Raw genomic sequence first — 27800 nt, 5'->3', positions numbered from 1 at the left:
GCGCCTGGGTGGTTTAGTTGGTTGAGCGTCCAATTTCGGCTCAGATCACAATCTTACAGTTTGTGAGTTCAAGTCCCGCATCAGTTTATGTGCTGACAGCTAGCTCAGAGCCTGGAGCCTGTCTTCGGATTCTGTGTCTCCCTCTCTCTCTGACCCTCCCCTACTCACGCTGTCTCTCTCTCTCTCAAAAATAAATAAAACATTTAAAAAATTTTTATAAAAAAATCTAAAGCCTCAAGTGCTCACTTAAATGTGAACACTGGGCTTTTGTCAGAATGGACTGTGACCTGTGGGTCAAGGCTCCACCCACAAACGCGGTCCCCAATGCCCACTTCTCTGTATTCATTAAAGCTTTAGACAACTCGCTTCTGGGGTCAGACAATATACTTAAATGCATATTAGTGGAAAGCCTAGAAATGAATATCAACTTGAGAAATAAAAGATATTTTTAAAAAGAACTTCTGGTTTCCCAAAGAAGACAACCTTGACTACTCTTCTAGGGACTCAACCAATGTATATACTCTCAGGTGTATCAGGGCCAGCGAACCATCACCTGACCAGCCGCCTGTTCTTGGCAAGTAAAGACTTACTGCAACACAACCATGTTCATTCATTTCTTATCGTCCGGGCGGCTTTTGCATTAAAACTGGAATTGAGTAGCTGTGACGAAGATGCATGGCCTACAAAGCCAAAGTTATGTACGACCTGGCCCTTTACAGAAAAAGTCTGCGGACTCCTAATGCATGTGAAGAATAATATTAGACACGTAATGAACACAAACCTGGAGGAGTGATGAGTGTTCTTCTATGTTCTTTACACCACCCGACTGGATGAATGTGTGGACTCGATGCTTCACACCTGTACATTATAAAAACCACAAGATTTATAATAATCAGGATAAATTCTCAAATACAAATAAATGTGCACATGAATAATCATCTATGCAGGCAAGCTAAAATGATTTCAGCATCTCTAAGGGCAAATGCGCAAGAAGCACGAAGCTCGATCACCGTCGAGAAACAAGCATGCTACTTCTCTCATCTGTCAGGATGACAGCGGCCAAGTATAAGAGGAGGTATTCCTTTCCTTTCCTCCCCTCTTTCTTCTCCTCTCTCACCTTTAGTTCAGTCAGGCACACAATTTTTGCTAGACCTCTTTCCCAGTATGCCTTAACTGGCATCTGGCTCCTTGCTCCTAATTGGACTTGTCCTATGTATTCCTCGTTGTAACACACAGCTCCTTTCATTCATTCATTTGCTCACGCACTCATTCAAACACTGAGTGCTGACAATGCACCAGGCCCTGGGACAGACACTGAGGACACAGCAGCACATAAACACGTACAGAGTTCCCGCTTTGTGGAGTTTGCAGTATTCTGGGAAGAGAATGGAAACAAATTAAGAAACTAAATACTCTGGTGGCACAACACCATGCAGACAACAGGCGGAAGAATGAAGCAGAGAGTACACGTGGAAAGGCACAGTTACGGTGGTCTCTCAGATAAGGTGACACCTGAAGAAAGTGGAGAAAGAGAACTGAGCCACCCAAATGCGCACAAGAAAGCCATTCCATGCAGAGAGGACGCAAGTACAAAGGCTGTGAGGTGAGAGTCTGACAGCTGGATCAGGAGAGCAGACTAAAGGAGGCAGAGGGCAGGAAATAATATCAGGAAGGGCCTTTAGGCATGGTAAGGTCTTGGGATTTTATTCGGAGAAAAATGATGTTTACTACAATATCATATAGGGGGTTTTAGGGAGAAGAGTGGCATAATCTGATTTATGTTTTTAAAGTAATTATTCTGACTGCTTTGCAGACAACTAATCACACTGGAAACGAGATGAGGCTGTGAGGAGCAAGAGTTGATGTTGGAGCAGCAGAGTGCTGGAGGTGAAGATAGTAAGAAGTGATCATGTTTTCAGGTCTATTGTTTAAAAAAATTTTAATGTTTTATTTATTTTTGAGAGAGAGAGAGAGAGAGAGAGACAGCATGAACAGGGGAAGGTCAGAGAGAGAGGAGGCATAGAATCCGGAGACAGGCCCCAGGCTCTGAGCTAGCTGTCAGCACAGAGCCCGACAGATGGCTCAAACCCACGAACTATGAGATCATGACCTGAGCTGAAGTTGGATGCTTAACCAACTGAGCCACCCAGGCGCCCTTAGGTCTATATTTTAAAGGAAGCACCAACAGCTTACACTGGTAGATTTGATATAGAATATGAGTGATGTGATGAAGGCCAAAACATTCCAAGGTTTGGGGCATGGGCCACCAGAAGAACGTAGGACCATTTCCTGAGACAGGAAGACTAGGGACATAGTCTATGATGTTCCAAATGGAGAATGGAGAGGTTTTGTTTTTTTTTTTTTATCAACATGTGTATGACAAACGGGTAAAGAAGTCCAGCAGATAATGAGAATGAAAATCTGGAGTTCAGAGACAAGATCAAGGATAAAGATGCAAATGTGGGAGCAACAGCATTTGGGATGATGTCTGAAGTCATGAACAGGGATGAAGCCGTCCAGAGAATGAGCACAGGGAGAGAACAGAAGAGGTCAGAGGCAAAGAAGGCCAAGAAGAAATGACTAGAAAATAAGAGAAGGAAAGAAAGAAGAAATAAATCAACTAAGTTAAGTGCTGATGCTAGATCAAAGAACAAGAACTGATCACTGGATTTACCAATGTAAAATTCATTAACATTCTTGACCAGGGCTGTTCTGATGGAGTTGGGGATAAGACAGGGCAAAAGCTGGAACAGGGTGTGTTTAAGAGAAAATGGAAGGACAGCAAATGAAGTCAGCTTGTAGAGAAAACATTTAAGTAGTTGTTTTAAAAGGAAACAGAGACATGCAACATTAGATAGCAAAAGGAAACTTTGTTTTTGTTTTGCTTTTTCAAGTTGGGAAATTCTCAGGGGGAAAGCTAAGTGAGGAATATATGGAAATTCTCTGTACTTTTTTTTTTTTTTTTTTACAGTAAACTCTATCCCCAATGAGGGCTCAAACTCATGACTCCGACATTAAGCATCACATGTTCTACTGACTGGGTCAGCCAGGCACCGCACTCTGTACTTTTTTTTTTTTTTAGAATTAGTTTAAAATAAATCTCTTTTTTAAAAATGGGAAGTATTACTTCATTTATTCACGAAATACATGATGAGCAACTGCCATGATCAGGGCAGTGTTCCAGGTGCTAGTGCTAGAGCTCCAATGCGTATCAAAAAACCCGCCAAATCCCTCCTCCTGTTTGGATGCTGGTAGGAATAATCAACAAAGAGGGATGACCTAGTGACACAGAAGAGAGAAGTGACCTAGGGAGAAAATGGAATCGTGTGCAGGAGTCTGGGCCCTGAGGCAGGGGCAGGCACACCCACCGCACAGAGAGGGTTCTGTCCATGGGCAGAGAGCAGGAATATACCCACCAGACAAGACAGTGGGGACACGCAGACGTCTCCACCGACTTGGTCTCTTTTCTCAACGACCAGGACACAAGGCTATCAGCTGGGAGGGAGGTGGGGAAAAGGAGGTTAAGAGTCGTCTGAGGGAAAAAGGAGTGGAACTGAGTGGTCTGGAAGAACAGACAGGAATCTGTTTAGCAGGACTGTGGGGCAGCCTCAGGGCTCACCTGAGGTTAGCAGTCATGAACGTGAAATTAGACCAGTGAGCATGTCGTGCCCTTCTCTAGCTAGTCAGCCACTCAGGCACAGGCACGAGGGAGGCACAGCATTAGGTGAAGCAGGGTTGGGGTTTTGCAAGGCAAACACAATATAAGGCAGTGGAGGCTACAGTTACAAGAAATGCTTATAACAGGATCACAGAATAAATGCAGAGGCATCTAGAGACACATCACAATTAAAGTCTGGAAAAAAAAAAAAGAAAAAAGTAGTTGGTAGAATAATTCCCATTGGTGTTCTCAAAGATAAAGGGTATAATGAAGTTAAAAAAGAAAATCAGGCCCAAATAGTCAAAATATTTAATGCATCATTACCATATTAAAGACTGAAATTATGCTGTAAACAGTCAGGTTTCAAATTAATCAACTTGGCATTTCCTAGAGATACTAAACTATGAAATATTGCTTTAGTGGGCAATCCATTAATATCACATGGAACACTAGTATTCTACAGAACACACTTTGAAAAGAGCGGTCTAATGGATGCCAAGGAGTCTGGTGTTCCTCTATTAACTAGATCTGTTGAGTCTCTCCTGAAAGATCAGGAAGTCTCAACAAGTTCTCTGGATGGAGAACTAAAAGATAGAAAGCCAGGTAACACAGTGGTTAGAGTTTCTGGTGAATAAAAACCGTTTTATGACTAGTGAGAAACAAAGAACATTCTAAAAAATGCTCTAGGTGAACAGGATATAGTTACTTCTTCTAAAAACAACTTTTACATCAGTGGCCCTGAACAGTAACAAGTGAGTTGATATAGCCCCAATTTCATGTTGATTTTTCTCAGAATTACTTCAGTGAAAAATATCTTTAAATATTTATAAAGGTTTCTTCTTTTTTCCCCCTTTATTCACTTGTCCTCACGTACCACCTTTCTCCACACTATTATTTTTCTTAATCTCTGTATTAGGGTTACATGTGCATGTGTATGTCATTATTTTAGAAATGTAAAAGGAAAAGCGTGCTAGGTCAATGCCAAGTTCATACAGCAGTTGGTACATTTCTTACAATGATATATTTTCATAAAATATATTTTAATATGTAATTCCTTAAAATGTATTCTGTTGTGGACATGCAAACTGGCATAGCCACTGTGAAAACAGTATGGAAATTCCTCAAAAAATTAAAAAGTGATCCAGTCATCATACTCTTGGGTATTTACAAAATACAAAAACAAATTTACAAAATGCAAAAACACTAATTCGCAAGGACATATGTGCCCTTATGTTTATTGCAGCATTATTTACAATAGCAAAACTATAGTGCAGCCCAAATGCCCATCAGTAGTTAAATGGATAAAGAAGATACTCCATGGTACACAAAGGAATATTACTCAGCCATAAAGAAGAATGCAATCTTGCCATATACAACAACATGGATGGATCCAGAGAGTTATAATGTTAAGCAAAATAAGACAGAAAGACAAATACCACACGATTTCACTCAAATGTGGAATTTAACCAACAAAACAAAGGGAGAAAAAAAAAGTATGACCCCCAAACTATAACTATAGAGAACAACCTGATCGTTGGTTCCCAGAGGGGAGGTTGGTGATGGGATGGGTGAAGTAGGTGACAAGGATTAGGGACACACTTGTCATGATGAGCACTGAGTAATGTGTAGAACTGCTGATCACTATATTATACACCTGGAACTAATGTAACACTGTATGTTAACTATACTGGATGAAGTGACATGAAAAATGAAATGAAATGAAAAATGAAATGAAACAGAATTATTATAAATTGATAAGCAAGGCTATGAAGCTCTATTTCCAACTATTCTACTCTTTTCTGAAGTAATCATTTGATATAGATTATTACTGACCATGTACTGCATAAATTTCAGAGAGTGTGTTGTTCTTTTAGAGAAAGGTGTTAATTCACATAGGGCTCATTAAAAATAATTAAAAAAAACATACAGCATTTCTAATTTTTTTCTCCCAAGTCTAATACAGCTATCAAATAGTTTTTATAATTACCTGCTGGGCTCGTGGTGATTAAAGTAATAACATGCTGACATTACTAATTCTTTTGATTTTTATTATGTTTGTCTATAAATTGCAAATTGGAAAACACTGTGGTATATTTTGGCCACACGTTCCTGTACTACTTGAATCTTGTGTAAGGTTTTAATGTTGCCTAAATATTGATCAAAGTCACCAACTAAAATAAACAGGAAGCCATCTCAACAGACATAATAGAAATAGCCCTGTTTTCATCTACTGTACTCTGTCAATCAGCCGAGAACACTTCATTTAGAATAAAGTTGGAAGGCTGTGAAATCCTCTCTGCCACTGATACGTGAAACAAGTCATCTCTTAGTCCCATCTAGTGTTCAAAAACAGAAATGGTAACCAGAAAGGGTTGTAATTACAGAAGGACAACTAATGATGAAAAGTCTGGTAAACTGTCCATCACTGTGCCCTCCTTTCTTTTGAGTTTTTACATACGTCATCAAAGAATTCCCTGTCAAACTTTTTTTTTTAAGTCCATTTGATAAGTAAGTGCAAATTATTCATAAAGGCTGCAAAGACCCAATCAGACCTAGACTAGTGGACTTTGAAAAGGTCAGAAACCAAAGAAATAAATCATGAGAAGCCCATGTTTATAAGGATGAAGTGAGCAGATGCTAAGCTATCTTCACTTCATGGAAATATAAAGAGGAGAAGTGATTTTGCCAAGCTTTCCAGGTGAAGAGAAAGAGATCCTGGTTTGATCAAGTCTCAGCCAAAAGCTGAACAAAATGCACACACGCTGGGTTCCGCAAATCTAGGCAGTGAGTCAAACAAGAACAGCTCAGAATGTTTCCTTCAGAAAAAAAGTCAAGTCCTCATTTCAAGCCATAATGGATACAATTTTTAAAAGAAATACAGGACACCTGGCCTCACCTGCTCCCTAAATCCAAGGCATGACTGCCAACTTATTGCCCAGGAACACTTTCCTGGCTCCAATATCCTAACTTTTAGGGGTCTCCATTACTCTGTGTTTCGCTACTAAACCCCAAACCTCACTAGGCTGAGTTGTCTCATCCTATCTCATTTCCAATCCCACTCCCCACACAAGCTGGTTTTAATATTATTAGTTTGCTTCAAGCTTAAAACCTGATTTTTCACTAACACATGGACTCCTTGGAAAAGATAAAGGAGATGCCACCTCATTACCCTACTCTCAAGTTTTCCTGTCATTTACTCATTTTCTCCAGGCTGAGAGGGAATGGAGCTCATTTCTCTCCCAGGCCAGCCCCTCCTAGAGGACCAGGTATCCCCAAATACCCACGGTCTCAGATATCCCTCTCACAGTGGCCTCGTTTCTTTAGCCTGAAAACCAAACTCTGTGCAGGACACCCCTCTCTGACTGTTGACTGCCTCCCTCACCCCAACCCCGCCCAAGCAATAATCAATTTTCACCTTCAGGGCCAAACTCTGCCTGAAGTCCCTTACAGTCATCTCTTCAACCTTCTGCAAAGTCATTCACTCAAACAGACTGGGTGCCATTCCCCAAAAACACCGTAAGCTCCCTTGGGGCCTAAACACAAGCAAATACTTACCTTGGCCAGGAATATTCCATCCCAATATCTAAATACCGATTCCTATCGGTGGCTCAGTGTGCAAAGATTCTAACTCTTGATTTCTACCCAGATCATGGTTCCACAGTTAGTGGGCTCTACACTGACAACATGGAGCCTACTTGGGATTCTCTCTCTCCCTTTCTCTCTTATGCCTCCCCTGCTCTCTCTCTCTCAAAATAAATATATTAAAAATTTTAAAGTATTAAAAAAGAAATTGACAACATGCTGCAAACTTTTCAACATTACTTTGAGGAGACACATAATATTGCTATTACTCTCAATGTGTAGATGTAAAGGGACTCCATCTCTAAAATTAAACTCTAGTTTGGAGTACACTTGGAGACCATCAGGAAAAGGCCCGGGCCCCATGTTTGTTCCAATTCAGTAACTCAGTGCTTCTCTTGTTCACTGATCTACTTGATTTTTTTTTTGTCCTCCCTCACTGGGACACTGGACCGAAATTCAGGCAGCTGAAGCTATCATTCATTGTGAGAGTTTTTCTGCACAGTAATCCGCTGAGTCCTGCCATGTCTTCCCAGGTCCCAAAAGACAAGATTACACGCAAATAAGAATTCTCCAAGGAAAACTCCTTGCCAGCACCAGGGAAGAGGGGGTGCTCCTTCACACTGTGTGCTCTGTGTGGAGCCCAGGCCTCGGGCAGAGCAAGGCAGTCACGTCTTCACCTTGATGGCTGCCTTCCTCCCCATCTTTCAAGTCCTTTCTTAGTTCTACTCTGAGATATTTAGGATTATTCAAAAGTCTAATGACTGTCAAGGGGATAAAATTAAGCAGCTCATCATTACCAGGAATAAAAGGAAACCTAGAGGTAAAACAAATTTTATTTTAAGATAGATTATTTTCTTTTTATTAAAAAAATGACTTCAATCCTGTATTAATTAATTTTCAGTTTTCCTCTATGGAGGGAAAAAGTGTTTTATTGCCACTAATCATGTATCACCACAAAGGTACACAGACTTATACAGATGCCCCTTGGACAACAGGTGTGTGAACCACGTGGGTTCACTGACGTGTGGATTTTTTTTGCAATAAAATAAATTTGTGTTATTGTGAATGTGCTTTCTCTTCCTTATGATTTTCTAAACAGCATTTTCTTTTCTCTAGCTTACTTTATTGTAAGAATATGGTATATAATACTTATACAAAATACAAGTTCATCAACTGGTTATATTATCAGTAAGGATCTCAGCTGTTGAGTTTTGGGAGAATCAAAACTTACACACAAATTTGCAACTATACTCGGGGTGAGGACTCCTACCCACCACATTATTCAAGGGTCACCTATATTCCACTAAGTTAAAAAGAGGTAAGATCACTATCTAATTCAAAAGGGGAAAAAATCTAAATAAATAAACCTTAAAAAAGGAAAGGGGTGCCTGGGTTGCTCAGTTGGTTAAGCATCTGACTTTTGATTTTGGCTCAGATCATGGTCTTGTGTTCCGTGAGTTAATGCCCACATCAGGCTCTGCACTTGAACCTACCTGACATTCTCTCTGTCTCCCTCTCTCTCTGCCCCTTCTTCACTCTCACTCTCTTGTATTCTCAAAATAAAGAAAGAAACTTCAAAGGGGGGAAAAAAATCTCACTTCCAAACTATTTTAAATTGGGAAAGCAATCCAATTTGTAACTTCAATTACACACCTGAACAAGTAATTTATGCAGATAAAAACCATTCCAAAATTCAAAGATCAAAGAATATAATATTTATAAAGCTGGAGAAATTCCAGTGGACTTTAGCAATTTTCAATGTGCCTTAATTGGATATTGAGAAAGAGTACACACTGTACTCTTCTTCTGACAATTAACAAAATATGGTTTCATGTCAATAGTAAAAGTAATTCCTCGAAGTACATTTCATCCTAAACATAATTAGTTTGTGCTCGTAAAAGTATAAAAATCAGTGCTAAACAGATCAATCTTTTTCTCTGCTCTAACAAAGAACCCAGGATCTCTCCTATTGCCTAAGCATTTGGCATCAAAGAAAAATGAATGTGACAAAGTCTTCTAGGCTTTTCATTACTTTTTTCTAGAAGAATGTTTTTAAAGGAAACACATCTCAGGTCAAATAAACAACTTACACTTCTAAAACTCTCTAATACTTCTAAGACCACAAAAATAACACACTAACATTTACCCATTTCAAGTCCAACAAAAGCTAAAAAATAAAAATCTCCCTAAATGAAGTTTAAAAATAAAAAGTAGTCACTTTAACAAATTCTAGAAATTGCTTTAAAGTGTCATTTTTTTAAAAAATAATGACTTATTTGAGTAATCTCGACACCCAGTGTGGGCCTCACACTCGACCCTGAGAGTCGCAAGCTCTTCCAACTGAGCCATCCAGGAGCCCCCGACGCAGCAGTTATCAGTGAAAGGACTGGATCTGACCATCACTCTGGGACTCCCATCGTCACAGCACATCAAACACAGGAGAGAAATGCATTCGACCCCAGAACAGATTTATAGTGTCACTAAATTTAAAGTTTTCTCATCCATTCACTCATTCAAGTTAGGCAGAGATAATTTTGAATGAGACAAAAACCACCAATAAGAACTATGAGGAACAGGAGCCCCAGGGCGGCTCAGCTGGTTAGGCGACCAACGTCACTTAGGTCACGATCTCGTGGTTTGTGGGTTCAAGCTTTGCACCAGGCTCTGTGCTGACAGCTCAGAGCCTGGAGCCTGCTTCAGATTCTGTGTCTCCCTGTCTCTCTCCCCTTGCCCCCTGCCCCTCCCCTGCTCTTGCTCTGTCTCTCTTTCTCTCTCAAAAATAAATAAACATTACAAGAAAAAAAAAAACTATGAGGAACAGATGAACATGGTAAGCAAAACAAAAATTCAATTAGCAAATCCAGACTGTAGGAAACACAACAGGACAAACGACCTGGTTTCTTCAATAAAAGTTACAAGGGGAAGAGACAGAGAGGAACAGGAATCTACTAAAAGAGATCAAGAGAAACATCAAAACAATCACAAAGTGTATACCTTATTTGAATCTAAAACTATCAAACCTCAAATACACACACACACACACACACACACACACACACACACATAAGACAATTGGGAAGAATGCTTAAGTGTTTAGTAACATTATGGCATTTATAACATTAAGTATTTGAAGAAAAGGAATCCCTATCTTAAAAAGACACATACTGCTATATATACAGATGCAATGCTATGATGTCTGAAATTTGCTGCAGAACAATCCTGGACTTAGGATTTCAGGAGAAGGAATACAGAGAAAACAAGAGTGAATTTTAAATTGATAACTGTTAAGTATGGCATAATGGGTGTAGGTAGGTCACTATTATTCTACATGTTTTATTCTATCTTTGTCCATGCTTGGAATGGTCTATGTTTCAATAAAAATGTTTATTGCACACTGAATAAAAAGACATCTTATGAGGAGATTATGCTTTGCAGAAAAAAGCTGAGGAAAAATGCACCAAAATATTCAAAAGTACTTGACTCTGTGTGGTGTAATCATGGAACTACTTGTCTACACTTTAAAAATTCTGTAAAAAGCATGTATAATGCATAATAAAAAGCATTTAAAAATATGAATGGTAAATGTCTTTCAATGCCTCTCCTTTCTAAAACAATATAAGAAAAACTGATGAGTACCTAAGAATCCAATTTGAGGGGTAATGGAAATTATTGATATCTCTACTCGATATTTAAACATATGCATACTAAAAAGTAAGGTGAGGAAACAAGCTTCCCTAAAATATAGGGACACCTCTATAAATTAATATTCACTTGAAACTGTAACATTAGCCTTATTTTATAAAGATAGCCATCACTGCTCATCGCCAGTGTTCTAGGAAGGAATTCAACACTTTGAGAATGCCTTTCGCCAGGTAACTGAATTGTAATGATCAGTCAACATGGATTAGATACAGGAATCATTATTTCAACTGCTTTATCAAAATATAAATTAAAATAAAGTCATAATACATTGCTCCTATTACTTAATGCAGTATATCCCCAAACTCTAAGGATTAAAAACAATATTCTTCAATTAATGTATTTGCATTTGGCAATTATAAATGGTTAAGATCGCTACTGGGAATAAAAGTATGAAGGAAAATTAGAATGTCTTGTCAGAAAATGACAGACGACACCCAGAAAGAGGGGGGAGATATACACCTGTGTGACCTTGCACATGGACATGCATTGGGAGAAGGTACACTGTAGTTGTGCAGCAGGAAATTGAGTGAAAATACAAGGCACAAAGTTAACCTGAAGGCTACTATTTAGAAATATGTGCCATGAGAAATAGGGAAAGCATTAAAAATCTGAAATGTGAAAGGGTGGGACAGAGCACTGCTCTTTTTTGTTGTAAGCTCTGCATTATCCTTGTTTTCCAACCATGTTCCAGGTTTACGTGAACACACACATGACCCAAAGCACTCAGCAATGAAAAGGTCTCACCAGTAGTCATAGCTTTCATCCCAGTTGTCAAAATGTACCAGGAAACGATTGTCCACCATATCTGTCACCGTAGCAACGCAGATGAACGCAGGATTCTTTTTGTCTACAGCTTCGAGCTTCATTCCAACTCGAAAGCCTGATGGGATCACTGTCTACGGAACGCGCAGATTTAATTAGAGAGGCACACACTTAACGGCAAGCCCTGCGCCCTCTCTACACCTCCTGCCCGAGGGCCTGGCATCCGGCAGCTATCTTCACACAGTTGAAAGAGCATGTACCAGTTTTATGCCAGGGTTGCACTCCAACAAGCAGCAAGAAGAAAAACAGAATGCCCCATTGGTACAGCCAAATAACTATTTGGACCCCAAGAGTGAGACACCCACAACCTCACAGAGTTTTACTTATGTGTTTTGGCCCTGCAGTTAGACAACTATACTAGTTAGGCAAGCTTTATTTGCCATTTAGTTCATTATTGTTTTTCTTGTCCTTGATTACAGACTTCACAGTGAAAATGGTTTCATGCAAAATATGCACTTCCTCAAGCTAGAAATGTCTGTGAGTCAGAACGAGTTCACTCCCGTTTCTGAAATGCTCTCTCCAGACTACTCTGCTGAAAGTAGGTCATCGTCGTGCAGGAGAGGCTGCAAGTTTTTACAACTTTTACCTCACGCTAGAGATATTATTCACAGCAGCTCCAAAAGGACTGGCTGTATACACACAGTCATTCCAAACAGTTTGTACTATAAGGAAAGCCGGACATTATCAGCCACCTGGGACGTGGAAGTAAGACACTACTAGCTCAGTAAGATTTAGTGCTTGAGGTGCAGGAAAATGTAAGCATTCCTTAGAATCTCGTGTGAGGAAATCTATCTAAACTCAGAGAAATGTATTTGGATCACTTATGCCAATCATAACACACCAATATTATTTCTATCCCTCTTTAAAAAAAGCTCTGTCCAGACTTAAGTATACAGATACTATCCTAATTACTTTAAGCAAAACAGATGTTATCTCTCATTTTACTATAATTATACAGCTATCATTACAAAAATGTAGACAGCCGCACACTGAAAATGTTAGCATACGTCCACAGACACTGTGACAATACATTTTAGTCCTGAAATTTTTTACCAGGGTTCTGACCACAAATATTCAAATATTCTGAAGTAGAAGAATCTAGAAATAGAAAAATTAATTGCTTCTTGGATACCAAACACAGAGCCCAAGATTAAGCTGTGTGCTAGCAAGGCACGGAATTTAAGAGGACAGTTCAAGGCAGTTAATAAATCCCTGATGGAACATCAGAGATCCAGACAGGGATTAGGAAACTTGGAGCAGGCCACTGAGTTTTCCACCTAACTGCCCTGCCTCCCCCATCTTGACAGAGAATAGTTACCGACAATGGAGTATTTACATTTCAGCAATTAAGCTCTCCTCTCAATTAAGAGATTTTAAAATAATAATCTGGCTCATTAGTTCTATTAGTTACCTAAACACACACACACACCCCTCTTCAGGTCTCTAATTCAACCTGGTTTATGTTTAATTTGATCAGAGAATCTTCTTGCCAGTAGATGCTCAAAACAACTGATTAAAATCACTTCCCAAATGGAAGGTATTTGGAGCGGGTGAGGCGGCTTAGGCCACTCCTGATGCTCATTTCCATTTGGAGAGGATCCTGTTCTTGAAACACGATGGCCTCTCCTGCACTCTCATTCGCTGTTACCTGACCGGTGAACCTGAGAGGAGGAACTGGTCGTACCCCTAAGGGTAAGCTGGGCTGGACAGCAGGTAGCTTCCATGGGCCACTGTGGGGGCCTGTTCTGGACCTGTGGGAGCGCAGGTCTGGCCTGCTGTAGGGCTCCTGGGCCTGGGGGACGGGGTGGTGGGGCCAGTACATCTCACTGATTCTAGGTCTCAGAATCAAGCAGCTCATTTGTCAGCAGACAAGAGGCCAAGCGGGTCCTCCAACTGAGCCCTTATCTGTTATAAAAGAGGGTATTTTGGCTTTCCACATGCTTGCTCTCTGTATTCCAATTAGATCAAACCTTGGACAAGGAAGAAGAGTGGAACATGATTGGGCTTCTTCAGAGGTGCAACAGGGAACATGCAATGAAAAGTGGGAAGCGAGGTCAGAAATGTAGGCGATGCATACACGTTCAGATTTTGCTTCTATTACAGGCAAAGTAAAGCCACAAGCTGGGGTGAAAGTAAATCCTCTTCCCCGGCAGCAAAGCTGAACTGGGCTACATTCATCTACTACGTGAATCCTATGTGAACAGTCCTTCAAACAAGGGACACTAACAATAAAATATCCCAGTCCACTTAATTGTTTATGCACTCTTACTGTAAATTATACCTGGGTTTCTACCATTCAGCAAAACACAACAACCATGATATGCCTTTAAAACATTTATTTATGACGATTTTAAGCTAAGTTTAAAGTTTAATGAAGAGTACTCTATTTACTGAAGAAACAGAATATGTTATAGTCTCCTATTATCACTTTTACTTTTTCCTGTGAAACACTCAGGTCACTTCCTTTAAAAGGCAAAGTATTTTGGATGTACTTACTATATTCTGATTTTCAAATAATGACTTGGGAGCAGCCTGGGCTTTGCATGTCTTCAGATAGGTCTGCCAATTAAATTCTTCTTCTTTATAGCCTTGGATAAGCACATATATATTTAGTAAAATATCAAAATATTTCACACTCAATTTTCCATTCCCATTTTTACCTACAACTCCAACATACTGAAATCAAATAATCAATTTTTTAAACAGACAAAATGTAACTCATAATTCATAACTATGGATTTTTTTTCATATTGACTGTGCTTTTCCCAACAAATTGTATTATATTTTTCAATTCTGAATGAATGATACTGGATACAAACAAAAGGCAAAGGGAAGCAAATACGTTATCAGACTCAGGTCACTTCTTACTGCCAGGCTGTTTCTATCAGTATTTAGGCAGAACTACTCAGCAGTAGGCTAGTGGGCTGGAGGAGTCAAAATCTTTATTCTTCCCTCACCTATTCTACTTTAGGAGACTAACTTGTAGGAAAAAGTAGGAAGCTGGAGAAAATAGTAATAAAAGAGATAAAATCTTTTTAGCCTATCACCACAGGAATGACGATGCAAGATTTATGCAGTAAGCACACTGGCAAATTACAATAATGGAAATGTCCTTGCCTTAATGCTCACAATTTCACATTTAATGCTCTTAAAGCCAACATTTCCTTGAAAAAGGAAATTGAGCATTTTATTTTATCTGCTCATGTGCTCTCTTCTTCCGCAGCAGTCCAGAGGCAACATGAAAAGAATAGCTAATAATGTACCATATATAAGAGGTCAATTTATATAAAGGCTTACAGATTTTTTTCACCCTCATTTTTTCTCATTTTTCCCTCAGCCATCTGAAAATGCTAGCCTGACATTAGTTTTTCACCTAAAACCAAAGGATGGGCTAGTCCATTAAAAAGTAACAGCCCTGAGACAGGCTGAAAATATCAAACTAGTCACCTGGATCTCTGACATCAAGAAAACAATACCACATGTAACCCCTGAAAAGGACGGAAATAAGATACTATTAAATACATTAGGGATGGACTGAAAAAGATGGTATCTATTATTCTTGGATCTTTATGTGAACCTGAAAAAGGCAAAAGCACCGGCAGACTGTAATATAAAGAACTCAGCAATAAAAATGTAACTGCTGTGAGTTCCATCCCCACCTAAATCAACTCTTAGCACTATACTCTCCTTTCTATGTGTGTAAACATTAAGATCCATAAATTCAATTCATAATTTCTCAAGATTTTCTATGTAATAAAATATCAGTAGATAAGCTCAGTCAGGTAAACAGGTTAGAACAAAGTCTTCAAATCTGTATTATCAAGGATATATATATATATATATTTGACCCTGAACAACACAGGTTTGCACAGTACAGGTCCACTCATTCATCCTTATGATTTTGTTGATAATGTTTCCTTTTCTCTGGCTGACTTTACCGTAAAATACAGTGTATGCTATATGTAACATACAAAATACATGTTGACTCTGCTATACCAGTAAAGCCTCCTGGGCAATAGTAGACTATTAGTAATTAAGTTTTTAGCAAGTCAAAAGTTACACATGGACTTTCAACTGTGCTCTGTGTTGTTCAAGGATCAACCATGTGAGTGGCAGGGCGGTGGCCGGGGTCGGGGGGCACTATATGAAAAAAAATTGTACCGAATTTATACTCAAAATTAAGTATCAATCAAATGTTATTTTGTATACATTAAGTACATGGAACACAGTTCACTCTCAAGTAGGATTCTACTTTTTACATTCCTTTCACTTATTAAACATGTTCTTTTTTTTCATGAATGATGAGCTTGAATTTGGGCCTAGCTGCATCTTAATAAAGTCTGAATCCTTAAAAATTCCAAATCACCATGTAAGAAAAAAGTTTGTACAGAATTTAAAGTATGAAACAAAAAAGTGACACCACCTTTCGGAGGATGGAGTTTGTGGCCAGTTTTCTCACACCACCCGACCGGATGAATATCCAGAGAGTCCGCATTTACCCAGAAGTCATAGCAATCAGAATATCCATCAAAGTGCAGTTTTATCCGGTATCCACACACCTGAAATAGGGAAGCATGAGGACTGACTAAAAAAAACAACCCTTCCCCCAAATACTCAGAATATCTGCATACAAAATGTATTTACAACATAAAATAAACGTGGACATCAAGTACGACACTGCTGGCGTTAATCAAAGTACCCTCGTTAATAGCCATGAAATCCAGTGAACAAACTGACAAACTCTAAAGGCAAAGGCAATGCATGGGAAAGAGCTGAGCTGCATTGCTTTGGCCTCACTCCCAGTTGTGTTAGGAGCACACGGATACTGGGGAAGAATGATTTTCCCTCATGAACATGTCCTCTCTCCATTCTTGGTACCAGCACAAGTCACCAAGGAGAGCCAGCCGGGAAGGAGGCAGCCCGGCGCGGGTGCACAGCTCCGGCAGAGCCCCGGGGTGGGCGCCTGCTGTGGCCATGTGAATGCTGGCTCCTATCCTTTGTAAAGCTCTGCAGACCATCAGCTCCAGCCAGACCAAGGCTGGTACACAGAGGGATATCAGCAGATTCTCCTCTCCACCAGCAGCTGCGTTGGGAGAAAGAAAAAGCCTTCCACAATCCATAGGTTCCCTGGAATGCTAGTAAGAATCCACTTTACGGAACACAAGCTGAACACTGAGGCCATACATCTGACTAAAGGGTCCCTCTTGAGGAAGTTCTGAGTTAAAAGGTCACATGGGTTTATGAGGCCTCAGCTGGGTTACGCTCTGCCTTGGGCTCTTAGAGGGAAGTTCAGCCTCTCCATCTACTTCCTACTAGCACAGGAGATGCGTGCAAGTGGAACCGCAGACCACTCCAGACCTCTGAACACTCCAGGAGCACCTGCCCTGGAATGAGAAGCTTGAGACCAGAGCACAGAACCAGGGCAGTTAACAATCCCCAAATAATAAGGCAGCTGTATATTTATGGCCACAGTACGTTCTCTGAAACATTTTGTTAAAATTCATGTGGTGAGGCACATGGGTGGCTCATTCGGTTAAGCATCAACCAGACTCTTGATTTTGACTCAGGTCATAATCTCACAGGTTTGTGAGTTCAAGCCCCAATTCAGGCTCTGTGCTGCCAGTGTGGATCCTGCTTGGGAATCTCTGCCTCTCTCTCTGTTCTTCCCCCACTTGCATGTGCACATGTGCACACACATGCACACGCACTCTCATTCTATACATGCACGTACTTACACATACACACATAAATGTAAATTCACAGTAATAAGAAGTCTGGGAATATATGCCAACAATTTAACAGTGATTTATTCTGAGAAGTGGGAGCGAGAAGGGAGAGGTCAAAAGGGAATGATGGGGTCTTTATATTTTATCTCATACGTATTTTTTCAATTGCAATGTCTTGATACGTTACATATATAAGATTTTCAAGTGAGCGAACTCCCCCAGAGAGACCAGAGTGCCTCCACAGAGCCAAGGCGGGGTTCCAGGCGGGTACCCTCTCTCAGGAAGGGTAGATGCTGCCCTCGCCCCATGTCCACCCCGCACCCAGAAGGAGCTTGGCGGCTGCTCCTCTCCTCGGCCCCTGAGCCATGCCAAGCTACTCTGTCTCACCCTCGGCTGTCTCCGGTCATTGCCCAAGACACAAACTCCCTGAGTGACTTAGCTCTCTAGTCCCTCAGGGTCAGACTGCTCTGAGCTTTACCTCCTGAGTCCTTTCCCTTCTGGCCCCACAATCTCTCCACTGTGTCTCGTGCTCTCTGAAACCCTATGTTTTGGTACACAATCTCCTACATCCTCAGTCCTCTTGCTCAGAGGACTGCTGTGGGGCAGTCCTTGTAGAGGGCCCTGTCCACTTCCTCCTCCCATCCGTCACAACAGCCCTCCATCCTTCTCCAGCTATTCCACCGCCTCCCCCTCACGCTCAGCGACTGACCCTCCAGGACAAAGAAGCTTCCTCACACATCTGTCCCCAAACTAGCAAACCGGCCTGTGCATGTGCACACGTGCCCTCTCCCCCTCCGTCCTGTCAGCACTCAACAGGAGATTCCTGCTCCTGGCTAAGGTGCGGGCCTCCTTGGGTGCTCTGTCTGGACCTCCTCTTCCCCCAACCCCTCCTTGTCAGTGATCTGCTCTCTCTGAACCTTCCAATCTTCTGCTCCCTAGCTGCTTTTTCAGAATTCACTCTCCAATCTCTTCCCATTGCTAAATAAAAAGTGGGGGTTGGGGTGGGGGCTGGAGGGGGAAGGAAGACAAAGAAAAGTAAAAGATAAGTAAATACAGACTCTCTCTCAGGCTTAGGCAAACAAATTCTCATACAGCAACTGTTAAACTTTTTTTGTAACAACTGATAAGCTCTTGGAACAACAAGGAGCTGTGGGCATCTAAAATTTCAATTTTCATCATGCTCCCCAGGCACTGTTTGTAATAACGAGAACAGCAAGAGAGTAAAGACCACTCGATTGCTCATCCGTAGGAGAGAAATTAAATGAATTACAGAAAATAAGTAAAATGCAACACTACTTGATGGTGGAAAACAATATGTATATAAAATCTATGATACGCTGTCATAAAAGCAAGCTTCAAAAATCATGCAATTTATATGTAAAAAAGAGAAAAATGTACATATTTTTACAAGCAGAGAAAACATCTGGAAGGAACACAGTGAACGCATAAGCATCATTATCTCTGGGATATGGAATCAGGAAGAGAAGGTGGTATGATAGAGGACTTTTATTTTTTATAATAAATACATGTATTTATATATATTTTATCTATATTCTTACACTAGTTGAAGTTTTGATGATGAGCATTACTGTTATAATAAAAAACTAGACAAACGAAAATAGATCTCCTTCAAAATCAAGAGTTGAAACACACACACACACACCCCTTAATAAGATCCCCTTTTTTACAACTAAACTTCTCGAAAGCAGTCTACACGTACTGAATCTGCTTCTACACTTACTGAACAACGCTGTCTCAACTGTTTGTGGGGAGCTAGGGAACACACGAAGCGCTGCACTGTCCCTGGTACTCTCTACAGAACTCTGTATCGTTATGTACTGTAACTGTCATCAGCCAGCTAGGAGACGTCACTGTACCCACAGGAGCCACGCTTCTTACAAATTCCCTAAGTCACTGGAAGAATACTCTGATAACTCAAACTAATACACAAGGCCATCTTGTTCTTTTGGGGGAAATTTTCAAATGATACATACCCCTGGCTCAAGGGAGGAAGGAAGTCGGAGGCTGGCACAAGAAGAAAAAAATAAATTCTAAGAAGTACTCTCGGTAATATACTAGACTAAGCTAAATATAACTAGACTTGGGCAATTTTTCCTGAACAATTTCACAGAGATACCTCGAAATGCTAAAAAGTATATGAGCTAGAGCATATTATGCTAAGCGAAGTCAGTCAGTCAGAGAAAGACAAATACCGTATGATTTCATTCATATGTGGAATTTAAGAAACAAGACAGATGAACACAGAGGATAAAAGAGAGAGAAGCAAACTGTAGAGAACAAACTGAGGATTGCTGGAAGGGCTGAGGGTGGAGGGACGGGCTATATGTGTGATGGGCATTAAGAAGAGCACTTGTTGTGATGAGCACTGGGTGTTACGTGTTAAGTGATGAGTCACTAAATTCTACTCCTGAAACTCACAGTACACTGTATGTTAATTAACTGGAATTTAAATAAAACTTGAAACAAAAAAAACAAAAAAGAATTAAAAAAAATTAAAAGTATACAAATATCTGTTGGTCTGTTTTTTCTATTAAGGAATCAAAGCTATGGAGTCAGATGGACCTGGAGTCAAATCCTGGTTCTACCACTTTGAAGCTGTGTGACCTTACATACATCACTTAACCTCTCTGAACCTCAGTTCCTTTATCAATAAAACAGGGATGAAAAAACAGGACCTGCACAGCTTATAAAAGAATCTTATAAAGAGTCAATGAGGTAATGTACAAAGCAATAAGCATCATGCCTGGTGTAAAATAAGCACTAAAAAAATGGCACTTTTTCCCATCATTAAAATCCTATAACCACTGTTTTATTGTAAAAATAAAGACGAAGCAAACTTACCTCAGCCACAGTGAGGACACAGTACACAGACTGATGCTCAGGGTCCACACCTTCTAATTTCATGCCAACTTTAAACCCATTTTTGTTATAAGGAAAGGATTGATACTAAAATGCAAAATGATAGCAGTTTTAGTATTTTATCCTGAAAGCCTAATTAAACTGTGGATAGTTAACATTCTTAAATAAATACTAACCTAATACATAAATAACTCTTAAAAATCCAAAAGAAAAGAATTTTCAACCTCACTCGTAAAAATCATACAAAGTAAAGTTACACTCAAATATATTTTACCTAATCAGATTCGTAAAGATCACAGTTTGAGAACACACTGGTGGCAAAGCTCTAGAGAGAGGCACATACATACATCACAGGTAGGGACTACTAAAGTGGTCCAACCCGAAGCAGTGTCACAGTATCTACGAAACAGGACATTGTTTGTCTCGGCAATTGTAATTCTAGGAAATTATGCCACGGAGATATTCGCATGTGTGCGAAATGACAGGCGTACAAGGTTATTCACTAAGACATACGTGTGTGTGTGTGCGTGTGTGAGATATATGTGTCCTAGGCTAACACACACGTGTCCCCCGGTTTAGGGAGCAGCTGAACTTATTACAGACCAGACCCAAGATGCCATATGATGCACTATTATAAATGAATGAAGAAGGGCATAATGAACTGAAATTTCCAAACTAAGTTAAAAACGAGAAAAGTCTAAAACGGTATGTGTGACGTATGTTACCACTCGGTTGACGACAGGCAGGACAGGCTCTGGGCAGATCTACTGCTTCTCTGGACATATAATTTATAAGAAGGGGATGTCAGAGCTGGGAATGGTAATCACTTCAGGAGAGGCAAATCTGGGCCCTGGCGGGCAGGGCTCTGAGGGACAAGCTTCACATCCTCCTGGTACTTTTATACTGTGACTTGCGTGACTGCATTACTGATTCGGGTAATTAACTGCATTTAAACTTTTTCTTAAATGTAAAAAAGTCTATTCTACAAAGAATCGAAATTACAGAAAATAATTATATAGAATAAGTTCATATGTAATTACAGTTATGTTTAAATATTCTTAATGTAGATGTAATCACTGTACATCGACTACTAGTTCACTTCTTTTTAAATGCCCTGTGTTAATGCACATATATATATATACACCAAGGTATCAACGGCAGATTTATTATGTCCTATGATTAAATATAATTAAATAATTTAAAGCAGGGTTCAGCAAACTATCCCCTCTGGGTCAAATCCAACCCACAACTGGTTTCTGTAAGTAAAGTTTTACGAGACTCTCGCGGTAGCCCTTCATTTATATATTGTCTACAGCTGCTTTCATTACAACACCGCAAGTGAGTCACTGCAACTGACACCCAATGCCCCACAAAACCTAAAGTACACACCATGTGACTCCACAGAACAAGTCTGCTGACCCCAGGTTTAGCCCAAAGGTGGCAGCCCCTACTTATAACAAAACTGGGTGTCTATACTTCTAACTGATTTTAAATCACTTATGACAAAATGTTTTTACTACAGTTAGTACAATACAGTAACTCACCTTTAGTAACTCACCTGTTCTGATAATATATAAACCTCAGTAACTCGTTTTTGTTTTACCCAAAGCCATAATGTTGACACAAAATTTCATGCCAGTTTTTCTTTATCTACTAGCTTTGCACCAAGAGTAGAGGTATCCCTCTTAAAATGCATGAATGAGAGCCCAGTGAACATCGAGAGAAAAGGGCGTATGTGTCTGCCTGTGGGCCCTTGCTAGTGGTGCTGGAGGGCTGTGAGCGTGTATTAATGTCAGCCGCCCTTGGGGTTACCCCTCCATATAAAATCCATGAAAAAATCATGAAAATCAAGATGTTTGAGAAATTATCCCAAGTCACATTTCCTAAACAATGATGGAAACGTCAATGCTAATTCCAGATCAGAATTCCAGAGCCTTCGCACTTGGAGACGATGCTTTCTAGAAGGGCTCGTACCTCCTTGAACAGCTTCGCTGGCACCGCCACAGCCTTTTCTTCTTCCAGGTAGGATGCCCAGCACCAGGCTTTCTTTCCTTTAGGAGGCAAGCCTGAAAAGCAAGTGAGACTAAAATGATAGGATTCCCAAATCTAAGAGGTGAAAGGGGTATCCTGTGAAGTCTCACTTCCCTGATTACCACCACGCCTGGTATTTCCCAGCTTCCTCCCGGCCCTCCCGAAGTAAACCGTGGTGTACAACCCGTTATGACGGGACCTGCAGAAGAAGTTAGAAGAAATGAAGGAGATACAGCAGGAAACCGAGATAGAACCACATCATGAAACAAGATGATCGAAGAGTGTTTCCTGAGGGTCGACTGGGTGGCTCAGTCGGTTAAGTGACTGACTTCAGCTCAGGTCATGATCTCATGGTTCCTGAGTTTGAGCCCTGCATCAGGCTCTGTGCTAACAGCGCAGAACCTTCTTCGGATTCTCTCTCCCCCCACTCTCTGCCCCTCCCCCCCACTTGAGTGCGCACTCAAGTGCAGGCTCTCTCGCTCTCTCTCTCTTTCAAAATAAATAAACTTAAGAAAAAATGTTTCTTGGGGCACCTGCATAGCTCAACTGGTTAAACATCCTACTTCAGTTCAGGTGGTGATGTTGCAGTTTGTGAGTTTAAGTCCCACATCAGGCTCCTGCTGTCAGCACAGAGCCCACTTTGAATCCTCTGACTCTCTCTCTCTGTCTCTCCCCTGCTTACAAGTGCTCTCTCAAAAATAAACAAATACTTGGGGAAAAAAATGTTTCCTGAGATCAAGAGGCTGAGGACTGGGAAGAGGCCAGTGCACTGAGTACTTAGAGAATGGCTGCTAATTTGGGGCAGGAGTGAGGCTTGATTTTGAGCAGCAAAAGAATACATAAGTGATAAAGATATGCAATCGGCCAATATCAATTTTATTTTGAATTGATTTAACAAAATACAGAAATGAAAGGAAGAGTATAATAGCTTGATGGGTAGCAAAATTGGGAGAAAGGAATTTAGGGGATGAAACCTGAACAGGCTGAGTAGCATGGAGCTCATGAAGAGAGGGGAAAAACCCTGAATACCTAAGGGGAAAAACAAATGACTAAAGGAACAAGGTCCCAGAAGAGCCAAGGCCCTGAAGGTAGGAGAGGTTAAAACACTTGTGAGGCTGAGAGCAGAGGGAGAAATTTACCCCCCTTTAATCTCAGTGATGCAAGATGGAGGGTCATGTCCCCCAAGAATGTAAAAGCCAGGCTGCATGCCTGAAGCAGGTAGTAGTTGGAGCTTTATTTGAAAAACTGAGGGATGAACAAGCAAGGAAGGCAACACAGTGGAAGGTGCACTGGGTTCATGGCCTCGATTTGCAGGGACAACATGAACAGAGAGGTTGGGAGGGGGGCTGCACAGAGTGGCGTGACCCAATGTGATGGACTGCCAGGCAGATGCGGTGGGTCAATGAGACAAAACCTAGTGGAGGACACTGAGGCCTCTATGGAAATGACCTAAGAGCCATGAGGCACACGGAGGTTAAGTTCAGCCAGTCACATATGAAAGGAAAGGGTCTGAGAGCTGGATGTGTCAGGAAAATAAAGTGTTGCCTGAGAAACAATGAAAGAGACAAAAGAGGTTCCACATCATGAGGTTGCAGTTTGAGATCAAACATTGAAAACTTAAACTCTTAGGGGCACCTGGGTGACTCAGTCAGTTAAGCGTCTGACTCGTGGTTTAGCTCAGGTCATGATCTCACGGTTGTGAGTTTGAGTCCTACAGCAGGCCCATGCTGCTGGTGCAGAGCCTGCTTGGGATTCTCTCTCCCCCTCTTTCTCTGCCCTCCCCTGCTTGTGCTCTCTCTCAAAATAAATAAACTTAAAAAAGAAAAAAACCCTAAAATCTTAGGAAATAAGAACAAAGGTTTTAGTAAACAGTAAATGTGCAAAAGTAGAAAAAAACCTACTTGATAGAAAAACACAGGAAGATGCTTTTTCATGTTTACACTGACATTATTCAAAAGCTACGCATTTCCATTTTTTTACCTACTTCTTCAAAACCCCGATTTTTAAAGATGAGATTTAATCAAAGAAAAACTCAAAACAATACCTTAATGGCTCCTGTGTACATTATAATTAAGACTAAAATGTCTACCTTTGTGAAATATTTTCCATTTCACAAAGTCACAAGTAAACCATTTTTTTCATCAACTTACCTTGCTTTATTACAGTGGAATCACCTCGTCTTTTCCTTCGGGCTCTCTGCGAACCCCTCAGGATTCTTCCGTCTTGTTTGTTCTCCTACAGCAAGAAAGAGAAATTATGATTTTAAAAAAGCTTATGAAATTGGCACCAACGAAAAGTTGGAGAGCTGTCAGAAAGCATTTTTTTGTACTTTTCTTCAATTTCACTTCGTAAGTTTTAAAGAAAGTAAGAATATAAGTCATTTGAGAACTGTGTTGCTTTTGGCCTGAGATCATTAGAAAATAAGGCGGCTTCCAAGAATTACACTGGACCTGCACAGATACGGTTCCTGCCTTCTTACATCACTTTCTTCTCGTAGCTCCTTGACCACTTTGCTCTGATTTTCTTCACGCCCCACTGGCCTGTCTTCATCAGTCCCTTTACTTGATGCCTCCTCCAACCCAGTCCCTTTCTCTTCTCTATCGAATCCCTCTCCCTGGGTTTTAAAAATCATCTGTCTGCCAGATATCCCCAGTCCATATCCCCTGACCTCTTCCCGGAACTCCACACTCACGAATCTGACTGCCCATCTGGGGTCTCCACTTGGGATGCCTAATGAGCATCCCAAACTCCTGATACCGAGGACTCTTAAATTCTGTCCTCCAGTTTTGCCTTCCCATCCTCAAGAAATGGCATCGTTATCCAGTCGGTTGTTCAAGCCAAAACTTGAGTTATCCCTGATTCCTCTCTTTCCTGATGACCCTGCCTCTAACATCTACCCTAAAATCAGCAACTTCTCTCCTACATAGCCCTTTCAGCTAGTCTCCTGCAATAAACTAACAGCCCTCCTTGATTCCATTCTCACTATGACACATCAAAGTCAGAGCCATCACTTTAAAATGTAAATCAGATCAATATATTCCCTTGCCTTCAACCTTCCAGTCCCATCCCACACAGAACAGAATGAAACCCCATTACTCTGGTTTATGGTAAAGCATGACATGGCCTGGACCTCTTCAGCTTCGCCTTACTCCACCCTCCCTTCATCTGTCAGGGTCAGCTCCATTGCCTTATTTCCTCAAACAAAACATTATACATGTTCTTACCTTAGGCACCCTCCCCCAGCCACTCCATTGCCCAGGGGGCTCCTTGCTCCTAGTTTTACAAGCCTGGCTCCTTCTTATTATCCAGGTCATACAGTCCATGCCACCTTCTCCGGGAGGCCTCCCTGAGAACCCAACTGAAAGCAGTGGGTCGATCTTTGTACCCTCCTGTGCTTCTCAGCATAGCACTTATCGCGCAGGCTGACATGTCTCCTGTTTATTATATGTCCCTTAAAAGAACGTGATGTCCCTGAGAGGAGAGACCCTCTCTGTTCCTCCCTGTGTTCCCAGCTCCTAGAAGGAAGACTAGCAAATAACTGGTTGCTCAATATTGATCTGAAGGGAAATACTTAAAGACCTCAAAGTTTTCTTTTCATACAGGACCATTAATATGTACTTCAGTGATATTTATGTTTCAATTAGCACATTCTGAATTAGTTTCCCCTAAATATACCTGACATTTATATGCCATTTTCTACCTACTCACATAGTTTTATGAGATCTGTCTGCAATTTACCAAAATGGGATTGACATTTTTTGCCATCAAGAGGAATTTAAGATTCATTTGCAAAACTGAAGGTTTTACTGTTGCCTCTCTCTCTCCAGTAATAAATTTTAGCACACTGTACTTCCTCACCCTAAAGAAGGAGTAGTGTTATTTATTATTCTCATTTTGAAATGCAGACAGTGACACACAGAAGATGGTAGACAGGTAACTTGTTGATGATGACACAGAGAGTCATGGAACCAGCCCTGGAAGTCAGGTGACTGGCTACAGAGCCAGTGCCTTTGACCATGGCGTTACTCTCTTAAGAAGCGTCCCTGTAGTGCGCACCTGGGTGACTCAGTTGGTTAAGCATCCAACTTCGGCTCAGGTCATGATCTCACAGTTCGTGAGTTTGAACCTCATACTGGGCTCTGCGCTGAAAGCTCAGAGCCTGCTTCAGTTGTCTCTCTCTCCTTCTCTCTGCCCCTCCCCAGCTTGTGTACTCTCTCTCTCAGAAATAAAATATGTTAAAAAAAATGTACCCTGAGTTCTTTGGTAGTTGCATCGGAATACTAACCATTTCATCATCTCGATCTTCTCCATCCTCCTTGGAGTCGGCTTTCAGAGATAATTTTGGTTTCTTCTTCCGACTACACTTAGGATCTTCTTCCTCATTGTCCTCTCCTAGGTCCCTTTCCTCCTTCTGATCTCTGTTGTATTTATAAACCCAAAACAGTGACAGAAAAACAATACCTGTCAAACATCTACATGGTGACAATCATGCAACTTAAAAAGAAAAATCACCCTCCAAAGGAACAACATTTAACCACCAGGAGAAGAGTGTAGGCATTAGGCTATCATAGCTCAGGAACACCTGAAACCATGATCACATATGATTCTTCAAGGTATAAAATGGAAACTAGCATACACATTAATTTCCAAAGGGGATCAGCACCATATGTGGAACGGATTTTAACAAGTTTTAAATGACTTCTCTTTCACATCTGCCATCCACACTAATAAAATAATCAATTACTTAGGGATATTTTAGTCTTCAGGGCAATTTTAACTCAAGATCTAGTGATTATGAACAATGATGAGTGCAACTATAAAAAAGGCCAAGTGTAACTTTGTAAAATAAAAGTTGACCAACAAAAACAGACAACTGCCAGGCCTATCCTAGTTAAAATACCTGGGAAATTCCACTAAAATATAAGTGTCAAGTCCCTCACATGTGTCATACAATTATATGAAGATATACACCTGGGTGGTAAGCTGAGCTTTGTCAGACAGTCCCCAAGTGACCAAGTCACATGGCAGCACCAACCACAATGAACATCCTGGTCTCCTAATCCTCAGTTTACCGAGATCTACAGTACCGTGTCTCATTACACCACCACTCTCTATGGCCACCTTCATTCAGCTGGTTTCCAACTTGGGGAGTTTTAGCAGAGTTACCTAAGAACCCCCCAAAACACAAACAAAACTGTTTCCATAAACATCAGCACCAACAAAACGTATGCAGCCCAGAGAAATTTAAATACTCTCTGCCAGGGGACACTCAGGGGCATCCAAAGGCTAAAGAGAGAGGCAGAGGTTGTACTTGTAGGCGAGACTTAAGCAGTACAACTCAGATTAGACACGCCAAAGTCCGTAGGTCCAGTAACGGGATCGGGGCCCACATATCGCTA

General features: G+C 40.8%; 1 protein-coding gene across 4 annotated transcripts in view; it reads right to left on the bottom strand.

The window, feature by feature from the left end:
* L3MBTL3 (L3MBTL histone methyl-lysine binding protein 3) overlaps positions 1-27800 on the bottom strand; it is a 124843-nt gene that overhangs the window by 63701 nt on the left and 33342 nt on the right. For all 4 annotated transcript variants that reach the window (XM_029944595.1, XM_029944597.1, XM_029944598.1 and 1 more), the window contains 8 exons: positions 26687-26819; positions 24552-24636; positions 22345-22436; positions 20353-20457; positions 16188-16323; positions 14261-14352; positions 11687-11838; positions 782-858 (listed from right to left, as the gene is read on the bottom strand). In XM_029944595.1, the coding sequence (XP_029800455.1) occupies positions 782-858; positions 11687-11838; positions 14261-14352; positions 16188-16323; positions 20353-20457; positions 22345-22436; positions 24552-24636; positions 26687-26819 (872 nt within the window). The remainder of the gene's footprint in view (positions 1-781; positions 859-11686; positions 11839-14260; positions 14353-16187; positions 16324-20352; positions 20458-22344; positions 22437-24551; positions 24637-26686; positions 26820-27800) is intronic.

This window comes from Suricata suricatta, chromosome 7, assembly GCF_006229205.1.
Source record: "Suricata suricatta isolate VVHF042 chromosome 7, meerkat_22Aug2017_6uvM2_HiC, whole genome shotgun sequence".
NCBI lineage: Eukaryota > Metazoa > Chordata > Mammalia > Carnivora > Herpestidae > Suricata > Suricata suricatta.
Note: the sequence above shows the minus strand (reverse complement) of the source record. Positions and strands in the feature narration are given on the sequence as shown.